General features: G+C 40.5%; 2 protein-coding genes across 2 annotated transcripts; one reads left to right on the forward strand and one right to left on the reverse strand.

Annotated features, from left to right (window-relative positions):
* Positions 1–444: 444 nt before the first annotated feature.
* On the forward strand, positions 445–16232 carry cfap43 (cilia and flagella associated protein 43; the record flags this gene model as incomplete). The annotated part of the gene is made up of 38 exons (XM_079168420.1): positions 445–473; positions 580–833; positions 1007–1103; positions 1221–1388; positions 1481–1631; positions 1744–1888; positions 2002–2084; positions 2211–2342; positions 2853–2969; positions 3080–3157; positions 3290–3438; positions 3672–3775; positions 3919–4041; positions 4857–5017; positions 5155–5319; positions 5422–5552; positions 6781–6928; positions 7513–7623; positions 8232–8309; positions 9040–9165; positions 9249–9353; positions 9463–9600; positions 10081–10275; positions 10432–10638; positions 10823–10912; positions 11175–11255; positions 11998–12126; positions 12212–12331; positions 12569–12676; positions 12910–12996; positions 13080–13168; positions 13255–13465; positions 13645–13757; positions 13947–14106; positions 14319–14483; positions 15478–15558; positions 15665–15818; positions 15900–16232. 38 exons carry the CDS (start codon positions 445–447, stop codon positions 16073–16075), a joined length of 4959 nt encoding a protein of 1652 aa, XP_079024546.1. The 3' UTR covers positions 16076–16232.
* sfr1 (SWI5-dependent homologous recombination repair protein 1) lies at positions 16083–17197 on the reverse strand. Its single transcript, XM_079168421.1, has 3 exons — positions 17013–17197; positions 16546–16896; positions 16083–16418 (listed from the first exon to the last, which is right to left on the reverse strand). Exons 1-3 carry the CDS (start codon positions 17106–17108, stop codon positions 16230–16232), a joined length of 636 nt encoding a protein of 211 aa, XP_079024547.1. The 5' UTR covers positions 17109–17197; the 3' UTR covers positions 16083–16229.
* Positions 17198–20177: the final 2980 nt, after the last annotated feature.

Raw genomic sequence — 20177 nt, forward strand, 5'->3', positions numbered from 1 at the left:
AGGACACAAGGGTTCTTAATAGGATATGATAGGAAATTCAGGGATATGGTACAAGGGTGCTTGTCAAAGGCTAGGATTGCATATGACTGTGAAACGTTGAGGATAAAATATAGGTTGATGTGGTATATTTTATTTTATTTTATTTTATTTTATTATATTTTATTTTATTTTATTTAATTTAATTTAATTTAATTTAATTTTATTTTATTTTGGTAAAGATGGTCTATTGAGAAAGTCTATTGGCTGCTCCACACTCTTGAGCAGAAGGTGGCGCTAATACACCGATAAGCTGGATGCCAACCGCCGTAAAACCAGAAATAGAAGAAGAAGAAGTTTACTGGTTGCCAGGGATACGTTACGACTTGCCCGTTTGTTTTGTCGGTTGTGTTGATGGAAAAAGAAAGTGTTTAATTTCACTGTGTGTAGTTTTATTGTTGGCATAAAATGGATGACATTGGAAGTTTAGAAGTCAGGTATGTTGCTGTTATAAATACACATATCTATTTTTCTTAATGTACCGTTTTTATCACAGTTTTATCTCAACCACATTTTGTATATCCTGTGTTTTACTCCCTCTAGGTGGATACGAGGCTTTACAAACAAGAGTATCGAGTTTGTAGATAATGAAACAGTTTGTTACACTTGTGGGATTAATATCTGTTTCCTCAACCTGGAGACAAAAAAGCTAAATGTGCTCCAGAGTCCTGGAAGAGGAGTTGGTACATTGACAGCCAATGGCAACAATGGGACCTTTGCTTTCTCAGAGGAAAAGCTCTCCCCGTCTATATTTGTGTACACTTTTCCTGAGTTACAGTTGAAGAATGAACTAAAAGGTGAGATATTGTCTCCCAGCAGAGATCATTATCTATGCAAATGCCATAATATTCCAACTGGAAGGTTTTTATTTATGATTTAACGGTCATTTTCGTCCAAGATGTCTTGAGTTCTTACTGTTTGTTTGTATGTATGCATCCATCCTACATTTAGGCTATTTTCTTTATTCTAGGCGCAGCACAACTGGACTACACATCTCTTACACTAAGTACTGGTGGTCCTTATTTGGGCTGTTGTTCATCTCTGCCAGATCACACCATAACAGTGTGGTAAGCCATTGAAAGAAGCCGCACACCACTTTATATATCGTGCATTCCAGATTTTTCATTTATGTTTATTTAGGTCTGAGCAGCTCTGTTACTGTAATTATGACCGGTGTGATGCAGGAACTGGGAAAACGCGGAGCCAATTTGTACACAACCACACGCTGGGCAGGATGTCACTTCTTTGGTGTTCGACCCTCGGAATTGGCTCAAGCTCTGTGCGTTGGGCAGTACGTCCCTCACTGTCTGGAGTATTGAGAAGAGTGCCAGCTGTCATGTCCTGAAGCCAAGGTGAAGCAGACCTGGGTGTGGTAGCATTGCATGTGATGTAACTGATAAATTAACAAACATTACCTGCGTATGTCATATTTGTTGCATTGCAGGGTGATAGAGCTTCCAACAACTGATGGCGTCTTTGTTGAGAGATTGGTGCGCACCTCTCATACTGTCAGCGACACACTGCCCTATTTCAGTCTTGAGATGCCTCCATCAGCTATCTCAGGGCTCAAGGGAGACAAGGCAGAACGCATTGTGGTATTGTCATTTATACACAAATACACCAATCCAATACACTTTCACCACTTTTTTTAATATGTTTGCACAAAAACAAAGACTGCTACACAACTCCACATGTGTTTACACGCAGACTAAACTCTGCACCAAAGCCAGACTAACTCCTTGTGCCATCTGCTGGACACCCACATCCAAGCTTTTTGTGGGCTGTGTGGAAGGCTTTCTGCTCCTTGTTGACCCAGAGAGCCTCTCTGTCGCAGTCATCTTCAACCCCGCAAGTAAACAAACACACACACACACACTGGGACTTGGCAGATATTTTAATAGTCATTGTATTGCCTTGCAACAGAAAAGACAATTTGCATTTGATTTGTGCTTCATTTTTGTTCAGCTTCTGATGCCATCCGTGAACTCAGACAGAGCAACTTTCGAGGTTTAACCCTTGCCCGGAATGGTTTGATTGCTGTAGGAAAGGTACGGGCCCATGAGTGCGACACGTTCCAAACTCTTCTGCCAATCTGTGGTGTGATTTGCCATTTCAGCCATGGGGAATTCTCAATTTCTCAAATTTAAAAGCACCTTAAAATGCATGTTTCACAGGAGGGTGTGGTGCACTGTCTGGAATTCAAAGTGACTCAGATTAACATCACACAAACGTGGAAATTAGAAGAACCTGTCACAACTGTGATGTACTCCCCTGACTATGAAACAGTGCTCTTTACGACTAATACAGTAAGTACTGGAATTGTACCTCAGTGTGGCTTATTGTACATAAAGTCACATAACATTTAATTAGATAATAACATGTAACTGAGAGAAAATATATAATTACATTCAGTGGTACAGATAATTACTCAAGTTAAAAAGGAGTTGGTGTCTGTTTGGACTCAGTTCAATACACTCCTTTAACAAACCTGAACTGTTAGCTTTGTGACAAAGGAAAAATAATGCAAAGTCATTGCCGGACTGAGGAGGTTACATAACGCCAAGTCATCAAAACTTAAAATTAAACTCTGGCGTCTTGTCTTTTAACGTAACAGTAACAGTCTCCCTCCAGAAGTCAGACAGGAGGAAATCATACGCTCATTCTATTGCCTTGACTTTTATTTTGAAATGTTCTTTGTTAGAAGGACCTGTCACAACTGTTATGTACTCCCCTGGCTATGAAACATTACTTTTTTTCGTCTAATACAGTAAAAAGAAAATAGATGATAAGAACATAACAGGCTTCTTGTTCCTCAGGGTCAAATCTATGTGTTAAACTCATCCCGGTCTGACGAGATTGTGAAACTCCCGGATGTTCTCAGCGGCAACTTTGTGGCAGCAGTTTTGTCACACACTGACAAAAACATCTGTGTGGTAAATCACTTGTCTTACTCAAGAATGACAGTGTCTCATGATGGCATGTGTAATTTGGGTCAATGTCTCTTAAGTCACTGGGGATGTTTGTGTTTTTGTGCTGATTGCAGTCGGTGATGGATTCTGGAGCACTGCAGCTGTGGTCTGCAGATGGCGTTTGTCTTGGTTCCCTGTCTCTTCAAGCTGAGGTCAGAGTCCCAATTATGAACAATCAGAACATATCAGCGGTGCCACATTAATACACCTGTTCTGAAATTGTAAGAGTGAAATTAAACGGAATAGAAGTAAAGTTAAAGCTTGTAATCTGTGTCTGCTTATAGGTGACAAGTCTGGCCTGCTGTCCTGTTGCACAATACGCAGCTGTTGGAACGGCTTCAGGGAATGTCCTCTTCGTTGACCTGAACAGGCAGCAGCAACCTCGCCTGGTGCACCGGGTTCATCTCTACCACACTCCTGTAGATCAACTAGTGTATGTATCTTCTATCCCTGTGATGCCACAGAGTTTCAGTTTAACACTAACAAAGTCTTATACGCATCATACATTTACCAAGTAGAGGCGTGAGTTATCTCTACCCATAAAACCCTGAGAGGACAACTGCTCCACTTCTAGTCAGCAAAGCAAATTAAATTGTCATATTAAATGAATTGTGTTTATATACTGTATATCAGTGTGTGTGTGTGTGTGTGTTTGTGCTTTTACAGTTTTGATCAAGAGGGGCACTACCTTCTCACAGGTGCCTCAGATTCATACATCTATGTACTAGACGCAAGGCCATCAAAGACGTTTTCAGTCATAGGATACACAGGTATACTCCTTATTTTGTTGATTAGACATGTTACTTTTATCATTTTATCTTACAATGTATATATAGAAAAGAATTGCCCTATTACTGTAACACTTCAACTAGAAGCAAGATCAAGCTCACCTGCACCTTTTGGCATTTTCCAGTTGTTCCCGGACCCGTTTTGTCGCTTTCCACTCAGTGCATCAGAGACAGCAAGCAGGTGAAAGTTCTTGCGTGCACAGGACAGGAGCTCACGGTGCTCTCTTTGCCTACCAGGGAACTTTCAGGTACAGCACTGATATAGTGGATTCATTCCCTAGTCATTCTCTATATTGTTCTTTAATTAGGGGAATTTTGGATAATTGGTCAGACGTTGTTTTTTAAGTCAGCACTGGTTGACCCTCATATGATAATGTAGTACCGAGGAGAGAGAGAGAGCTGTTAATACCCATTACCTCTCTGAACAGTCTGGTGGGGACAGTATCAAAGATGAAAGATACGATGGAACATTGAACATAATTTACTTTGCAACCGGCGATTAATGAATAATCTCCTGTCAGTAAGCAGGACTTCAGCAGTAAGTAATGGCGATGCACTTTCCGATACTTTCTCTTGCCTTTTGTTCTTCTCGTTTAAAGGCCGGGAGTCTCATAATTCATCCATGGGAATGCTCTGACAGTGGACTACCGTTTGTTTCCAAAGAGACAACCACAGCCAGAGACATTAGCGGAACCCATTAATAATACTCAACTGGACATTTGTATCCAATTGTTTAGACGTGTTGTCACCGACACACTGTTTAAAAGAGAGGAAAAACGACTGAGTGGTTTACAAAACCACACCCAAAGCTTATGCAGCCTGTTGAGCAAGAAAGACCACGAGACAGACGGGTCTCGAGAGGAAAGTGCAAACATTAGTTCTAACGTGTGGCTGCAGAAGAGCATTGTGAGTTATAGGACTAATAATATGTCCGTAGTGTATTTTAAGGCGCTGTCTACACAATAGGTAAAATCACCAATGGCAATGACTTTGGTAATAAGCTTTGACTGTTTCCAATTCATTATTTTCAACACATTGATGACGTGCCTTTGCTGACCTGCAGGTCCAGACTGTGTAGACCGACATGGTTGTCTGTCTACTCTCGTCCTCAAAGTGTCCAGATACGAAGTGCCTCATCCTCTTGAGTCCTGTGTTCTGGGACTCAGTGAGATCTTTGCTTACTGCCAAAAGAGGAAAAGCCTTCAGCGATTTGAGCTTCCCCAGGTTCACTGCTGCCTAATGTGACAGATTATTATGATGTCTTCATCCACCTGAAATATCATTGATACAATCATAGTAAACTACTATTTTATTTTGCCAGTCATCAACACATTATCCTGCTCCCTGATTATTCTGCCCAGGACACAGACGGCCTCTCCAGTGAACAGGCGGTCCAGCTCAAACCAGAGCAGGAAGTGAGGGGTCACCCTCTGGGCCCTGCCTCTCTCAGTCTGTCTCCTCATCAGTCATGGCTGGCTTCCGTGGGCCGAGATGGCCTCCTACTTCTCCGAGATACGGCTTCCATGGTAGGAGCTCCTTTTATTTAGTCTTAATTACTCCTTGTCGACTTTTGAATCTTGTTTCTATTATCTGTGGTGTGTATTACAATGCTGCTGTCGCACCCATAGGAGCGGCACATTGAACTGCAATGTCATTCATGTCGTCTGGGAGGAGTTCGGAGCGTGACCTTTTCTGCAGACAGCCAGACACTCCTCACGGCTGGCTTTAAAGATGGCTCTCTTGTGTGCACTGATCTCAGGTAAACCAGCAAGCAGTCTGTCATGCTTACATAATGCACAGCTGTGAACAGCAGAGGGAACTGTTGCTCGCAGTCGTGATGCCGCTCTTATGCTGTTTGATAGAGTGCATTTGAAACTGTATTTTTCCTCTCTTAGCGTTGGCCTCGGGGAAAGCAAAATAAACACAAGCGAAGTGGTGGGTCAAGGGGGATCCTGATCATAATCTGCAGGAAAACAAAGATCCAATAAAGTTCACAGCCAACTCTCACCACTGAATAAGATCACATTCCACGTCCGCCTCCTCCGCTCGCCCCTGCACGCTTTTGTTTTGAAGTTTAAAGATCTTTTTCTTTTCCACAGCAGTTTCTACTTGTAGGAAAACTATTTTAATCTTCCAGAAATAGGATTTTTCTTTTTTTTTACAAATCCCACGAAAAGACCAAAACCAACAATTAATTGAGAAGTACAAGTAGTGTCTCTGTAGCCAAAGCCTGACAGTAGCTTATTCCTCTGTGCCATTAAGATCCATTTTGCCCCAAAACTATTGAAAACACACCACTGAGTCGCAGCTTTACACATCTCTGACCTGCTCCTTCGTTACGATCAACACAGGCACCGTGATTTATTTATTTTTATTTTGATACACGCTCCTGCTGACACGAATACTCACCAGCGCACCAAATAGCACAGCTGAAAATAGTCCTCAATTAAAGCACAACTTACTTGCGTTTGAGTAACATTCATACAAAAAAGACAGTGCCCACCAGTTTTATGAAATAGCTTCAAAACCTTTAAAAAAAATGAAACTATATATTTTTAAAGTTTTTAAAAATGTACGTCTTCAGTAGAAACAAATGGGCTTGGTGCACAGTGCCACAGGCGAGGTAGGGAAGTCTGAAATTATAGAGAGACAAACTAATTTAACTGTGACACATTTCATGGGATTTGTAGATAATAAGAATGTATAATATTATCAGCCTTAGCCGTTAAGGTTATTCTACTCTTACACTTGATTATTCATGGTTGTATTACAAACACAAAATGGCTACTTAATGTGAAAATAATTATTAAGGCCTTGAACTCTACAATTCACTTTATTTCCATTTATAGACAGCATGAGTCGTTTTTGAAAGATCATATCATTTTATTTCTAATTTTATTTGGATTTATGCATCAACTGGCCATCATTATCTCCATACATCTGCTCTCTTATTGTGTATACCTTGTGCTTTCCATGGCTCCGTACAGAATTAAAGGCACGGATGCTGGGAAGGTGAATGAAGCGAGGAGTCGGTCTATGAATCGTTTCTTGAAGACCATATTCAACACTGAGAATCCTGTCCTCATTGATTTGCCTGAGTGGGGCCAAGGGACAGTAAAACCAGAGGAAAGTGAGGTAAATGATATCCTATTCTGTTTTAGCAGTAAATTAGTAGTACTACACAACAGTGTACTGTCTATAATGATGTTAGTTGCCTTTGAAACTCCAAACAGTTCACTGCAATTGCAGAACATACACTCACATGCTAAAACTAATGCTGTTTCATTCAACAGCCCTGCAATAAATCCTACCTTCAGGATAAGTTAACATATAAACACCTCTCAGTACAACACAACACAAACTACAACCTCCATAACGGTTATGAAACTGAATCAATGCGTCCCTAAAGTACATTGTATGACAGACTTTACTAGGACGCAGATTATGTTGGTGCTGTAGGTGATAACAGTGTGAGGCATCCCAGTAAATCTAAAGACTATAATGATAAATGTGAATTGTTTGAACACTTTGTGGTCTTAATGAAAGCATCGTGGTATAAATCTGTTATGAATATTACACAAAACCATAGATATTAAATGTAATTTATCATACATGCAAAGCCCTCGTTCATTAATAGATTAAAGGTTAAGCAATGTGTCAAAGCAAATGTTTTTATTCATCTGTATCTGTATTTTTACATGTGCTACCACTCTGTATAGGCCAGCGGTGGAGCAGATACTGTGGATGTGACGGAGCAGGATGAGAGTTATAACAGCCTGTTGTCTGCACCACCTTCACACCCCACCTGGCTGGAAAGCAGGCGAGAGGCGGTCAGTGACTTAACATGCCTACATATTTGTGGTTGTGTCATGAGATGTGGATAACTATGTTACGGTACTTCAGCCGTTGCAGGTGGAGAATGTTCGAAAGAGTCCTTTGCACCTCTGTGAGGTATCTAGCTGTGTTGCTTTTGGCACAGTTTCTCTGTGCAACAGCTTGATTTATCGCCACGTATTATAGAGTTAGCAGTAAACCATTTAGCAATTGATAAGGCGCTGTAAAGCAGATAAGCATTTGTAAACAAATGTTAAGTACTTTGTCATCTTGACAAAGCTTCGATAACAATATATTGACACTGAAGGTGTGGCAGGCTTTGAATTGAATTGAATTCACACATGGGAAAAACGGGTAGAGGCGATTTAAAGCCTGCTTTTATGCTACGACATGCTCTCTAATCTCGTGTGTTCTGGGGAATAGAAGTAATATTTTTTCCCCGTGTTGTAAAATTAATTATCATTATGCTGTTTGTTTGCAAGTTAGGTTTACTTACTGTAGGAAAATGGGAATGTGTTGTGAGTTGACATACGTGTACACACTTTAATACTAACTAATATTCAATACATTTCTCATTTGTTTTCCATCCGTATATTTTGAGCAGGTTATAAAAGAAGACAATGAGCAATATTCTGAGACAAAGAAAAGCATGAGGAAAGCCATCAAAGAATTACGTGACGATGTAAGTGAGTTTTATTACATATTTGTTCATTTAAATCTTCCCTTAAGAGAAAACTGAGGTTCTTGAGCAGGGAACATGTCATGAGAAACTTTAAACAACACATCACAGTCCATGTAAGCCTAAGTACTATATCATTAGACATGTCCGATAAGTGCTTTTTAATTCAATGAGAACCATCCCTGTAATTACGCGCTGCGGCTCACCAGGGCGACACACACACACACACACACACACACACACACACACACACACACACACACACACACACACAGTAAATGAAAGAGGAACAACATCACAAAGCTAAAGCAATCATAAGCTAAAGGATAAAAACTGTATGTGGAATTCTGTTAGTAAATACATGAATGAATAAATATTAAAGTACAAATTAAAATGGTAGAACGTTCAAAATAGGTCAAATGTTCTTGGACCATTGGATCCCTTGGCATGGTTTGATAGTAGAGTATTTATTCATGTATTATTCAATTTAGTTCAATTGTTTTCTAGGATATACAAATACTGTATGCTTTAAGTCCATCATAAATACAAATTCAAAAAATCAGTTATATTTGTAGTAATGTATTAACAGTCCAATCCACTATTTAGGGTTCGGGTTATATTAATAAAGATAATTGCACAATTACGAAACAATTCACAGACGGTTGTTTACATTTTCAGAGAAAGTTTGTCTAACAAATAATATGAGGAATAAACCGTTTATTCCGTGTTGCAGATCCAGGAGATGATGCGCGAAAATGAGAACCTCACAGACATCGAGCGTCTGGAACAACACGAGTTCAACCTGGATGTTGAGGAGCAGAAGAGACTGGAGGCCACGGTGGAGCAGGAAGTTGCTCGGGTAATGCACGCACACAAACATGAACTCAATGACAGTAGTGATCAATGACGGTGGAAGAGATTCTTAACGCAGTCACATTGTAGGTGAGAAATGAAATCGAGATGGAGATTTTAGCAAAACGTTACGTCAGTGATGTCCTAAGAAGAGAATGCTGTGATTCCAAGATGGTCAAAGGCAAAGCCGTTAAGGTAAGATGGCCGAGGAACAAGCTCAGAGAAGTGTTGCATTTTCGTAGTTATCACAGAATTGTATGATCTGTACTAAGAAATCTAAATCACTTCTGGCTGTCTGCCACAGGCCTTTTACTCAGAACAACAGGTGAAGAACTATCCTCTGAAAGAGCGAACCGACAAAGAGTTGGAGGACCTTCACAGGGTCCAGAACATGAGGAAGATTGAAATGGCTGCTTGCACCGTAAGTTTAACTGGCCCACAGGCCTCAGCGTTCTGTGGTTTAGATTCTTGTTAGCTCAACGTCGTATCGAGAAGCACGTGTGATGAGTTGGAATAGATTAGATATGTTTACTGTTTATAATGTGAAACAGAAAGGCACCGTGCAATCGTGCAACCTCCTCAGTATGCAGGTTTTCACGCTATGGAAATACATTTTATGGCTAAAACCATTCAAGTCAAATCAGGTTTACATCTGGAAAATAATTTGATGCTTTGAATGCACAGTCCTACGTCTGACCTTTCACTGCTGTAACTTTTTCAAATGCTTGAATACGTGCCAGTCCGCCAGTGTTGAAATTTCTCTAGATTTATGGCTGTGTGGCTGAGAGATAGTTGTTAGGATCGCTTCCTTCACTGCAATATTCTTGGGATAAAGTTTATAATCTAGTGGCCACCGATTCTCTCCTCAACATTTTTTTCAGCCCTCTCATTCAAAGCATTTGTCCCCACCTTTCAGCTGCAGCAGAGCGGGCTACAGCAAAGTTCCAACACCACCCCTGTGAAGGAGGCAGAGCAGGGGAAGGAAGGCCACGACGCAGAGAGCGCTGCTATAATGGGAAGTTGCTCCGCTCAGTTAGGATGTTCAAATCCTTATATTTACGATCAGTTCTGCCTGCAAACCCCAGAACAGAGGATCAACCAGATAGTTCTGCTGCAGGTGGGAACCTTTTATAATGCAAAATACTTCTCCCAAAGAGTATTAAAAACACACACAAAATAATAGAAATAGAAAATGAAATAAAGAGCACTTCAATATCACGATCAAAATTGCAATTTCTTTTCTTTGCTGAATTTCACTCAACTCCGAATGCAGGATGTGATTTATCGCATCAAGACGGCTTTCAACGCTGACTTTGAGGCCGCGTACCAGCAAAAGGAGCAGGAGCTGAACCGTGGGAAGGACGGGGACCGACAGATCAGGGAGATCATGCTGGAGCTGGACATGAGCGAGGAGCTGCGGGAGCCCGGCCTGACCATCAGCGAGCAGCCAGAGGGTCTGCCCGCTGTGGACGACTCGGAGGTTACTCACCTCCTCGGGATCTAAACAGTTCACAAAGTTCACATTAAGTTCAACAAACAAATACATGTTGAGCCACTTAGTGGTTCGTTTGTTTTTGTCACTGAAACATAAAATAGTATTGTGTGGTCTTTATTGCATGAGATGCTTTTTCACAGAGAGATATGCACTTTTGTCCCACTTACAGATAAAAGCAGAAAAGTACCTCACCCCAGAACAGAAGGAGAAGGAGGAGGAGAGGAAGAACTTGGAAGAGCAAACACTTTTGGCTGCCAAAGTATGCGGCAACAATAAATGTGTTTTTGCTTTTCAGCTCGTTTGTTGCTATCGACAAATTCTTTACATACTTCCATGTATGGAGAACGCTTCTGTAATTATTATCGGCAACAGTAAGAGTAAATTTAACAGTGCTTTACTTTAATTTCATAAATAAATTAAATATATGAATATTATATCTTCATGTGATGTACAGCATTACACAGAAAGTCATATATAGAAGTAGTTCAGTTCCTTCACATTGACTGATCTTTCTATTGCAGGGGGATAATGTCAGAGACAGGGCTCTCGATGACATGATGGACGGAGTGCGAGAAGTGAGAAAAAAGGACATCTTGAAAATGGTGGGTCAAAATATTCAAATTATGTAACAGATTGATCCCAATTTATTGTTTCATATATAATAATAAACAAGTTGTGGACATTTTTTCCTTTGAGAATCTAGTCAGTTGGCAGATAATAGGCAACTATTTTGATAATCAGTTAATTGTTTTTAGTCATTTTAAAGCAAGAATGGCAAACTCTGGTTTCAGCTTCTTTACTGGGACGATTTGATGCCTTTCTTTGTCATATATGACATAAGCTGACTATCTTTGGTCTTTTTGGACTATTGGTGCAATAAAACAAGACCTCTTTTTGGGGTGTTGGCAACTATGATGGGCATTTTATTTTGCACGTTTCTAACATTTGATAGAATACACAATTAATCTATGAAGCTATTTGTTAGTAGCAACCCTAATTTAAAGTTAGTTTCTTGGATCTTTATTTCATTATTAAATGATGATTTGTTACATATATAAATCACAGAGTATGCAAGAGTTAACGCAAAACATGTTTTGACTTTGTGGGAGAGAAAGAGTAGAAGAAAACTCTTCCCTCCCTCCTGCAGTCATTTCTTATGACGTACACAAAACACTACATCTCACTGCACCCAAAATGAAATACTTAATACTCACACAAGAAATCTCGCCCTTTAAGCATATTATGTCTTTTTTTTTTTTACATGAATATGTTTCTAGGCAGTGTCAGTTGGATTAGACAAATCAGCATGAAGTGCACATAGTTTCTTTTGAATTAAATCCACAGGAAATACCTCCGCCTGAGTTTGTTTTGATCAAACCTGACAATGAGTGGAGCGAGGAGGAGAAAAAAGTCTGTAAAGAGTACGAAAAGAAAACCAAAGACCTCAGTGAGGAGAAGGAGAAATACAAAAAGGTATTATATAAATGTGACAAAAAGTAATACGATAAACCTCTGATCAGTGATCGATACAAATCACCTGTGAACTCTGTAATTACAGTCAATGGAAACTGAAATGAAAAAACTACAGGAGTCCAAACAGGATGCAACCAAAAGGTTTGATGAAACTTTGACAAAGCTGTTTGAGAAGAAAGTGAAATGCGAAATGGCTATTTATCAGGTGAGCCTTCTCACACACACACACACACTCACACATGCAGTACATGTATGTGACACATGTACTCATAACACGGACACATGAAGCCAATCTGAAGCACATTGATTCCTTTGTTTCCTTTTTCTCTGTTCTCATTGTGGTTCCCTCCTTAAGTTAATCATGATATATGATATATCGTGGATGTGACACCTTAAGAAAAAAAATCCTGCTTATTAAAGTTGTTTTTGATGTATTTTACAGGAAGAGCTCAAGATTACTTATCTCGTGTATTCAGTACTCGTAGAAGACGAGATGAGAAATCGAGAGCTGGAGCTCAAGCTCAAACTTGAACAAAAGTTGGCATACAAGGTCAGAACACTCATAGACAGTAATGCTGAAAGAATTTATGACTACCAGATTCAGTTTCTGTTATTTGTGACATACCTCAGTTAATGGCAGCGATGTTCTTCCAAATTCTAATATAATATCTTTCCATCAGTCAGGTGTGTTCTGCAAGAGCTAACCTGCTCATTTCAAGGCTGTCAGACACCATTTATCTCAATTGCTGCTGTCGTCTTATTGACCCGTGTTTTTTTTGACAGGAGGAAATTAAGGAGGAGGTCAAGCGATGTGAAGAAGAACTAGAGTTGTCTCAAGAGTCCTATGACAGCGCTGTAGCCGAGGACAAAGTAAGCCAGCTGGTAAAATACTGACATAATTTGGTCTGTAAGTGATGGCGCGAAATACATAATGTCCATCCATTTCTCCCAAGGTTCTTGACAAAGAATTCAGAAAGGAGTTCTCTGATGTGCGAAGCCCTGCGATCGATCGCCTTTATAAGTTATTCAAGTGTCGACCCAGGTTTGTAACACTTGCTTACCTTGATATCCACAATGTACTATGTAAATTAGCTGCTCAGTTGCTGCACACTGTCTTTTATGCCTCAGGGTGCAAAAGATGGGGACCCAGGCCGACAACAACTCCAACCTGTTTAAAGAGCAGCCTCTGTGCGGTTCTCTGGCTCCCGATGAGCTGGTCAAAATGCTGACGGCCATGGATGAGCTGGACGCTCTGGAGAACGCACCAGAAGGCATGAAAATAGAAATCTGGGAGAGGTTTTGTCTTGTCCGCAGAACAAAAGTAGAGAATGAGCAAAAGGTAACGTGAGGACATGGACGGGTTAAAGATTGGATATACAGACGAGCTACAAACATTCAATTACTATAGCATTTCATAGTCTGTTGACCAACTGAAATCGTTTTAATTGCACTAATGAATTGATCGTATCACTATCATGTGTGGAAGTGCCCACTCAGTGTTTGACACGTCCTTTTCAGGTAAAAGTTAAAGCTTTGACTCTTGCTGAGATGCAGGCGTTGCTTCAGAAGAGGACAGATGAGGACAGCGCCGCTCAACAGGAAATAAAAGATCTCTCTGACGGTCTTGAAAGGTATGACTTTCAAGTCTTAATTTAGTCAAGTCTTACATTTGAGAATGTGTCTCATTCTCTGTAACCTGTATATATACATATATATATATATATATATATGTATATATATTCAAAAGTAAATATGATTTGTTCTATGCCTCTATGGAAGAGTGATCCTCTTGTGTTTTTTGTCATCCTCCTCCCTTCTAGTCTGCACGGGGAGAAGAACCGCTTCCTGACGGACATCATGGTCCAGGTCCTGCTCAAACAGGGCCAGGTGGAGGTGTCCACCACAGACCTGACAGCTGACTACACCGACTCTGCACTTTTCGACAGGAGTGTGGTGGAGAAACCCAACACAACGATCAGGGTCAGCCTAGACCACCAGACACAGACACTCTTATTGCAAAACAAGGATAAGCAATTCATTTTCTTATGATAGATCTACTATATACACAAATATACAAGGGGTCATGATTGCATCTGTGTTTTGTACTTAATTACAATAATTTCCAGTGCTGATCAGATACATTGGTGGTAAATGCCTGTGTCCGTCAAATGATTATCATCTCTGTGATGTAGAACATGGGAAAGCAGAAGATAGCCTCCATGGTGAAGTGCAAAGACTTCCGTAAGGGCATCATCCAGCTGCAGTGGGAGCACAGGAAGATGGGGATGCAGATAGAGGACCTCAACACCAAGGCGAGGGACATCCAGATGTTACGACTCTCTGAGGACCAAAAGAATGTGAGTGGTATCAGGATACTGAAATAGTGTGACGCAGCACTCTTTTCTCAAGGACCGGGATATCTTTTATTCTGAAATACTGTCTTGGCCTCGATAAGGAAATATGCGCAAAGCAACACTTTAGGAGGAATAATGCTACTGGATAGAGTTCACCTTGCACATAATTCATGGGAATTATATGTCAAATGTTTTCAAAAAAGTTCAGCATCTGCTCCAAATGTAAATGACGTGTCGGCATTTATGTTGACACTTTAACCCCTTCAGCATTTCTGGCCAAACCTCAGTCGTTGATATCAAGGCAGGTATTTGGGTTTTGGCAGCTTCAGATGTTATGCAAGCAGAAAATTGTTACCATCCCCGAGTACAGATGGAGGGCGTTTTGTTGACACAGACACACCGTATTCACGCGAGCTCCCCACCCTGTTTCTTTTTCTTTCTTAAAACTGTTACCCAAAAGGTGGAGACTGGTTTAATATACGACACGAACAGGCAGTTTAATCAAAGACGAACAACAAAAGCTGGCACACTTTGTTCCCCGTTGAAATCCGTTAACCCCTTCATACATGCTATAAAACAAGTTTTTTCACGAGTTTGTGACGTAGAAAAATAATAGGGAGCAATAAAAAAAATAATACAAAGAACAAATGAGTCATCCATCATCTTTTTTTCGATGAGTCGATGAGCGTAGCACACACACCAAACATGTCTTCAGGCCTGAATGTTTCCTCTGCCAACGGTTTCAGGTATAGCTCTACTGTGGCGGGCAGCTTCCTCTCATTGTTTAGGACCCTGAAACCGCGAGAGGAAAATATTCTGAATATAACCAAATCCATCCTGAATGATCCATAACATTTTACGATAAGCCATTTTTTGCCAGCGCTGTTGTCAAAAGATCTAGAGTAGACACTGAATAATAAAAAAAAAAAAATCACATTCTTTTTGCTTTTTCAGTCACTTTATTGAAGTTGGTTATTCCCTTTTCTTTCTTTCCCAGTATCTCAAAGAGACAGATCGAGACAGACATGTGATCAAGCAAGTTGCCATCCTGGAGAAAAATATAGCTTTTCAGGAAAAGGTAACAGAAAAAAGAAACAATTTGAGCTCATCAATCATGTCGGCGTTGTGTACTTTCCCCATTAACTGACTGTTAAATTAATATACATATGATGTTCTCCTTTTAGGCTCATTTAAAAAGTGTGGGGCAGCGCATTAAAATCATTGAACAGCTGAACAAGCAGGCAGCACAGAAAGCCGAGAAGAACACGACTGTGGAACAGCAGCTGCCTGATATGACTGTGACTGTGGCAGAGAGGACACACATCTATGAAGCAACAGGTAAGGAAACAAACATTTCAGCTGCAAAAGGGGGATTTTAGAGCCTCTTCTGACTCACAATGTGACCCGTTTGGTGTTTAGCTTCAGAGGACAACCAGGCAGCTAAAACAGAGGAGCGCTACCAGGAAATCCTTCACAGGAAGAACTTGGAGGACCTTGCCAGAGCGCAGGAGGATGAAATGGCTTTCCTCTGGGCCGAAGTCGAGCGTCTGAGGATGAAGAACTTTCCTTCAATAGATCAGCTGAAATACAACTGAGCAAGGCCTTCTCTTCAACCGATAACACAATCCTAGTTACACCAAGTAAACGTAGCATTGCATTTACAATGTAGCTGTGAATCAGAGTGTAATAGCAGCAACAAATAAAACGGTTAACACCTCAGGTGATGGTTTTAAAGCGTGGGTTTTTTGTTTAGGTAGTGAAGTCCTCTTCAGTGCGGTCAAAGTGCAGAATGCCATCCTCCAGACCAAAGAGGTTGATGACCTCCGACAGGTTGGCCTTCCGTCCTTCTATGATGACATCTGACTGGAGCTCATACAGTGCAGCCTGAGCACAACTCCTCCACTTGTCAATCAAGGTCTGGAGCTGTGTTAAATCATTCTAGGGGGAGAGAGAGAGAGAGAGAGAGAGACGGGGAATAAGTCATATCAAATGACCAAGTTAAGCAAAATAAATCCAAATGTTCATGTTAGGAGCAAACCCAGACAGGTTAAAAGGTCGCCGGTACCTTGTTCCTGTACATTTTAACCATCTTGAGCCTGCGCAGAGTCTCCATCTTGTCTTTGACCTCCTTCCTCAGCTCGTCTCGTTGTTGTGTAAAGTCTTTCGAGGGAGGATGTGTTTGCTTGGGAATGGGTCCAGAAAACCGTTCACTCCCTGGTTTCTCCTCATTTCTGTTTACATCAACATCTGGCACGATCAGCGGAGGCTTATTAGCCGTCTCTGCTGAAACTTGTTGGCCATCCTCCTCCTTGTCGTCGACACAAAGGCGTTTTGCCACAGAGAAGAAGGGCGAGGTGAAGGAGCGCCTCGATCTCTTCAGCCTCGCCTTCAGCGAGGAACTCAGCTGCTGGTGATGCTGCGGAGATGTCAGTGCATCGATGACACAGTGTGATAACAGCAGATGTGCCAGATTGTGTTTCATCAATTTCAATTCAGTATAACGTTTATGTTGACGTATGCACTTCAACCCACCTTTTCCTCTTTGTGTTCACCGGGGCTTGACTCCGCTGAGTGAAGAGGTGAATAACACACCGGTTTGAATTTGGCTGCTTTAGGAGTGACCTCCATCGGGGAAACGTGGACTCGTGGATCTCCTGTAAATAAGCTACAGTCACGCTAACTAGCTAGTCACATAGCGTCTCATCGACGAACGTAAAAACAAAACTAACACTAAAACACACGTGTTGACGGACGCGTCGTCAATAAGTAGAGAGCAACCGAGGGACTTTTCACAAAACGATAACTGAGATACTAAACAGTGAACGCGACGTTAGAACTTCCTGTTTTCCTTATTTTTGCGGCTCAAGTAAACCTCCAAAGTCAGCGATTGGGCAGAATTTGATTACGCGTTACCGAAAAGGATCTCGGGAGCTGTAGTTGTTGGTGATTTGACACGTTATAGCACAAATCTCAATTTTTAAACCCGTATTCCGTTGTTGTTTTATACCTAAAACCACAAGACTTCGTCATCTCTCTTGACTTGTTTTGGAAAAGTTATACATAGTTATACAAACAATACTGTTTCTTTTACTTTCTTTTTTTAAACAAAAATTCAAACTAGAATAAAAAATATATATCTTTATAATATTATTATTAATAATAATGTCAATATCGTACATGAAAATAGGAAATAGTAAAAAATAAAAAAGGAGTGTTAGTGGGATTAAAAGGAGACATGTTGATCCAACTGAACTGTTTCACACAGTTAGTGCTCAAAGGAAGTAAAATAGTTAAAGATTTCTTTTGTGGGCTTTTGGGAGGGGTTCAAAGTGTGTGAGCATTCAAAGCAATGTTACTTGGCTACTCCTTGTTACTAGGGTCGACTCATATTGTGATTCAGCTCTTCTCATCAGTTGATTCATTAAAGGATTTAATAGACTCCTACAGACGGATTTATTCATGGTTTGTTGAAGACGAGAGATATCTTACATTTTTTTTAAGTTGTGTTTTTCTTTCGCCCCAAGGAGAAAGGTGTGAATTAAAACGTGATCTTGCCTCGACTTGAACATCAATGCTTGGCAGTTTAATATTACACACCTCAGGGAATGGGGATTTTTTACATTTTGTGTGGATGAATCTTGCAGGGCTGAGGTTTGAAGATAATTACTTTGTGAGTCAGGGTTAGGGTTAACGTCTGTGCTTTTTAACTCGCGAATAGCTGACATGAATACTTGCGCTTGCTCCTCAGCACTGAAACTGTTGCAATGATCTGGGTTTATCTAGAGGCTATGTGAGACACTAGTGAGTATGCCAACTCTTTCACTGAATGCAGGTGTGTATGCTGAGCAGCCATAAATAACGCCACATGTTATGTTTGTCTCTGATGATGCACATATGAGTCAACAGTATTGCCGTCTTAACACGTATACGTTAATATGTTTCTGTCCGGTAGTTGAGGAATATGTTGTGAGGAACTGATTGTCTTAAATTTAGTGTCAAACACATCAGCTTTTCCCCCTTTTCTCTGGTGTCCCATGGAGGAGACGTGATTGTCCCATGTGGTGTCACACGGGACAGTCTAGTTCAGCTGAAAGGGTGCTTTGTATTCCGGATCAGTAGGTTATTCATTTTTTTTCAGTTGATACTCTACATGATCTGCTATGTCTTTGTTTAAATGTCCCTTTTATGTGGTACTAATGCCTCGTCAGCAAACACTCCCTCATCTGCAGGTTCACATATGGGCAACGTAATAAAGATCTTTAACACAGAGTTTGACACAGAGCCTGTCTACACGGCCACAAAACGATCTAAAGATGCAGGGTCTTGTAGTTCCTAACAAATATGCAAATCATCAAAGAGCTAAAAGCAACTGATGTGCAGTGAACATGGGGCTTTTTAGGCCCCATTTGCTCTTTTTCACAGTAGACATTTTGACTTGTCGTGGTAGGTAAAGCACAGGTGTTACTAAAAACTTGACTCTGTTATATTCAAACGTCCCAGTAAACGTAAAAGTAAAAAAGTAAAAAAAGGTCGATGACTATTATATATTAAAATGCTTTCAAAACAGCAGTTTGACTGAGATGTTTTTTGAAAACCCCCCTGAATGAGAGATTTGTTTTCTTGTCGTAATGATAAAATAATTATTTTGACCACATAAATCAAGACTTGCATTTCTTTCAGAAATCGTCTTTCCATTTTAGCCCTCACAAATCCTCAGAGCTGTAATTAGGGAATATTTGGCATTCAAGAAATGACTTTAATGATGAAGAGGTTGTCATTATAATTGCTGATTACCTTTCTGTCAATCAACAGGATCACATTATTTCACCTCAAGTTGAGTTTAAGGTTTGATAAGTGAGACAATCAACTGAAAAGAAGTTAAAAATAAATTGTTCCATGCTCTCTTCAAACATTTCCTTCAAAACATTTTCATCCAAACATCCAAATAAATAAATCCAGATAAAATCCAGTGAGGACTCGCGCTGCTTTTACTAAGACCACACACAAAGAGTGCTCCCCTGCTTATTATATGCTGTCGTTTCTTTTTGCCAGAGAGAGGTTTAGTGTGAACCTCAGCTTTGTCTCTTTAAAAATCTCAACATTCAAAATACGTGTTCAGAGTTGAGCCAGCCTGTCGAGGTTTCCTAAATTATCTGTTATAGTCAACAATAAACAAATGCAGAGAAAATATGCCTGCAGTAGGTTTCAGCAGACCGTGATACAGCTTGGTACGGAGATTCCTTCGTAACCCACAGTCACGAAGAAAACAATTATAAGATATCTATTCCATCAGTTCCTGGAATGAAGCACAATGAGTGATGTTTTCTGGTATACCTGAGGAGAACTGCTGGTTTCTTTACATAACTTTCACAGTGAATCATGAATGTGTGTACATGTCACATTATCTTGATAAACCGTGAATGATGTTCTTTGGTTCTTTGCTAACACACTCCTTGTGAACCAAATTTGGGCACCTTTACAGCTGCCTTCTTGTTTCAGGGAAATGATGAGCCCTTTTGTGGTAAAGCTATTATCCTCGACACCAACACAAGCGTGTAGTAGCACAAAAGGGCTGCACAAAACCACTCCTTTTTTTTTCACCATCCTGGAATCTGTTGTTTTAAACCAGCCCCTTTCCGTTAGATTTGGCATTATTCAAGCTTGCACATGGATGTGAGGGGAGCAGCTCCTCCTCCA

This window comes from Pholis gunnellus (genome assembly GCF_910591455.1).
Source record: "Pholis gunnellus genome assembly, chromosome: 11".
NCBI classification, from domain to species: Eukaryota; Metazoa; Chordata; class Actinopteri; order Perciformes; family Pholidae; genus Pholis; species Pholis gunnellus.

What these genes read in the sequence shown, in the direction of transcription:
- sfr1 (XM_079168421.1), bottom strand. Translation starts at nt 17,108, where the DNA reads ATGGAGGTCACTCCTAAAGCAGCCAAATTCAAACCGGTGTGTTATTCA. An exon ending in GTGAACACAAAGAGGAAAAG is followed by an intron (nt 16,897 to 17,012) that starts GTGGGTTGAAGT and finishes ACATCTCCGCAG; the next exon opens with CATCACCAGCAGCTGAGTTC. An exon ending in TTAAAATGTACAGGAACAAG is followed by an intron (nt 16,419 to 16,545) that starts GTACCGGCGACC and finishes CTCTCCCCCTAG; the next exon opens with AATGATTTAACACAGCTCCA.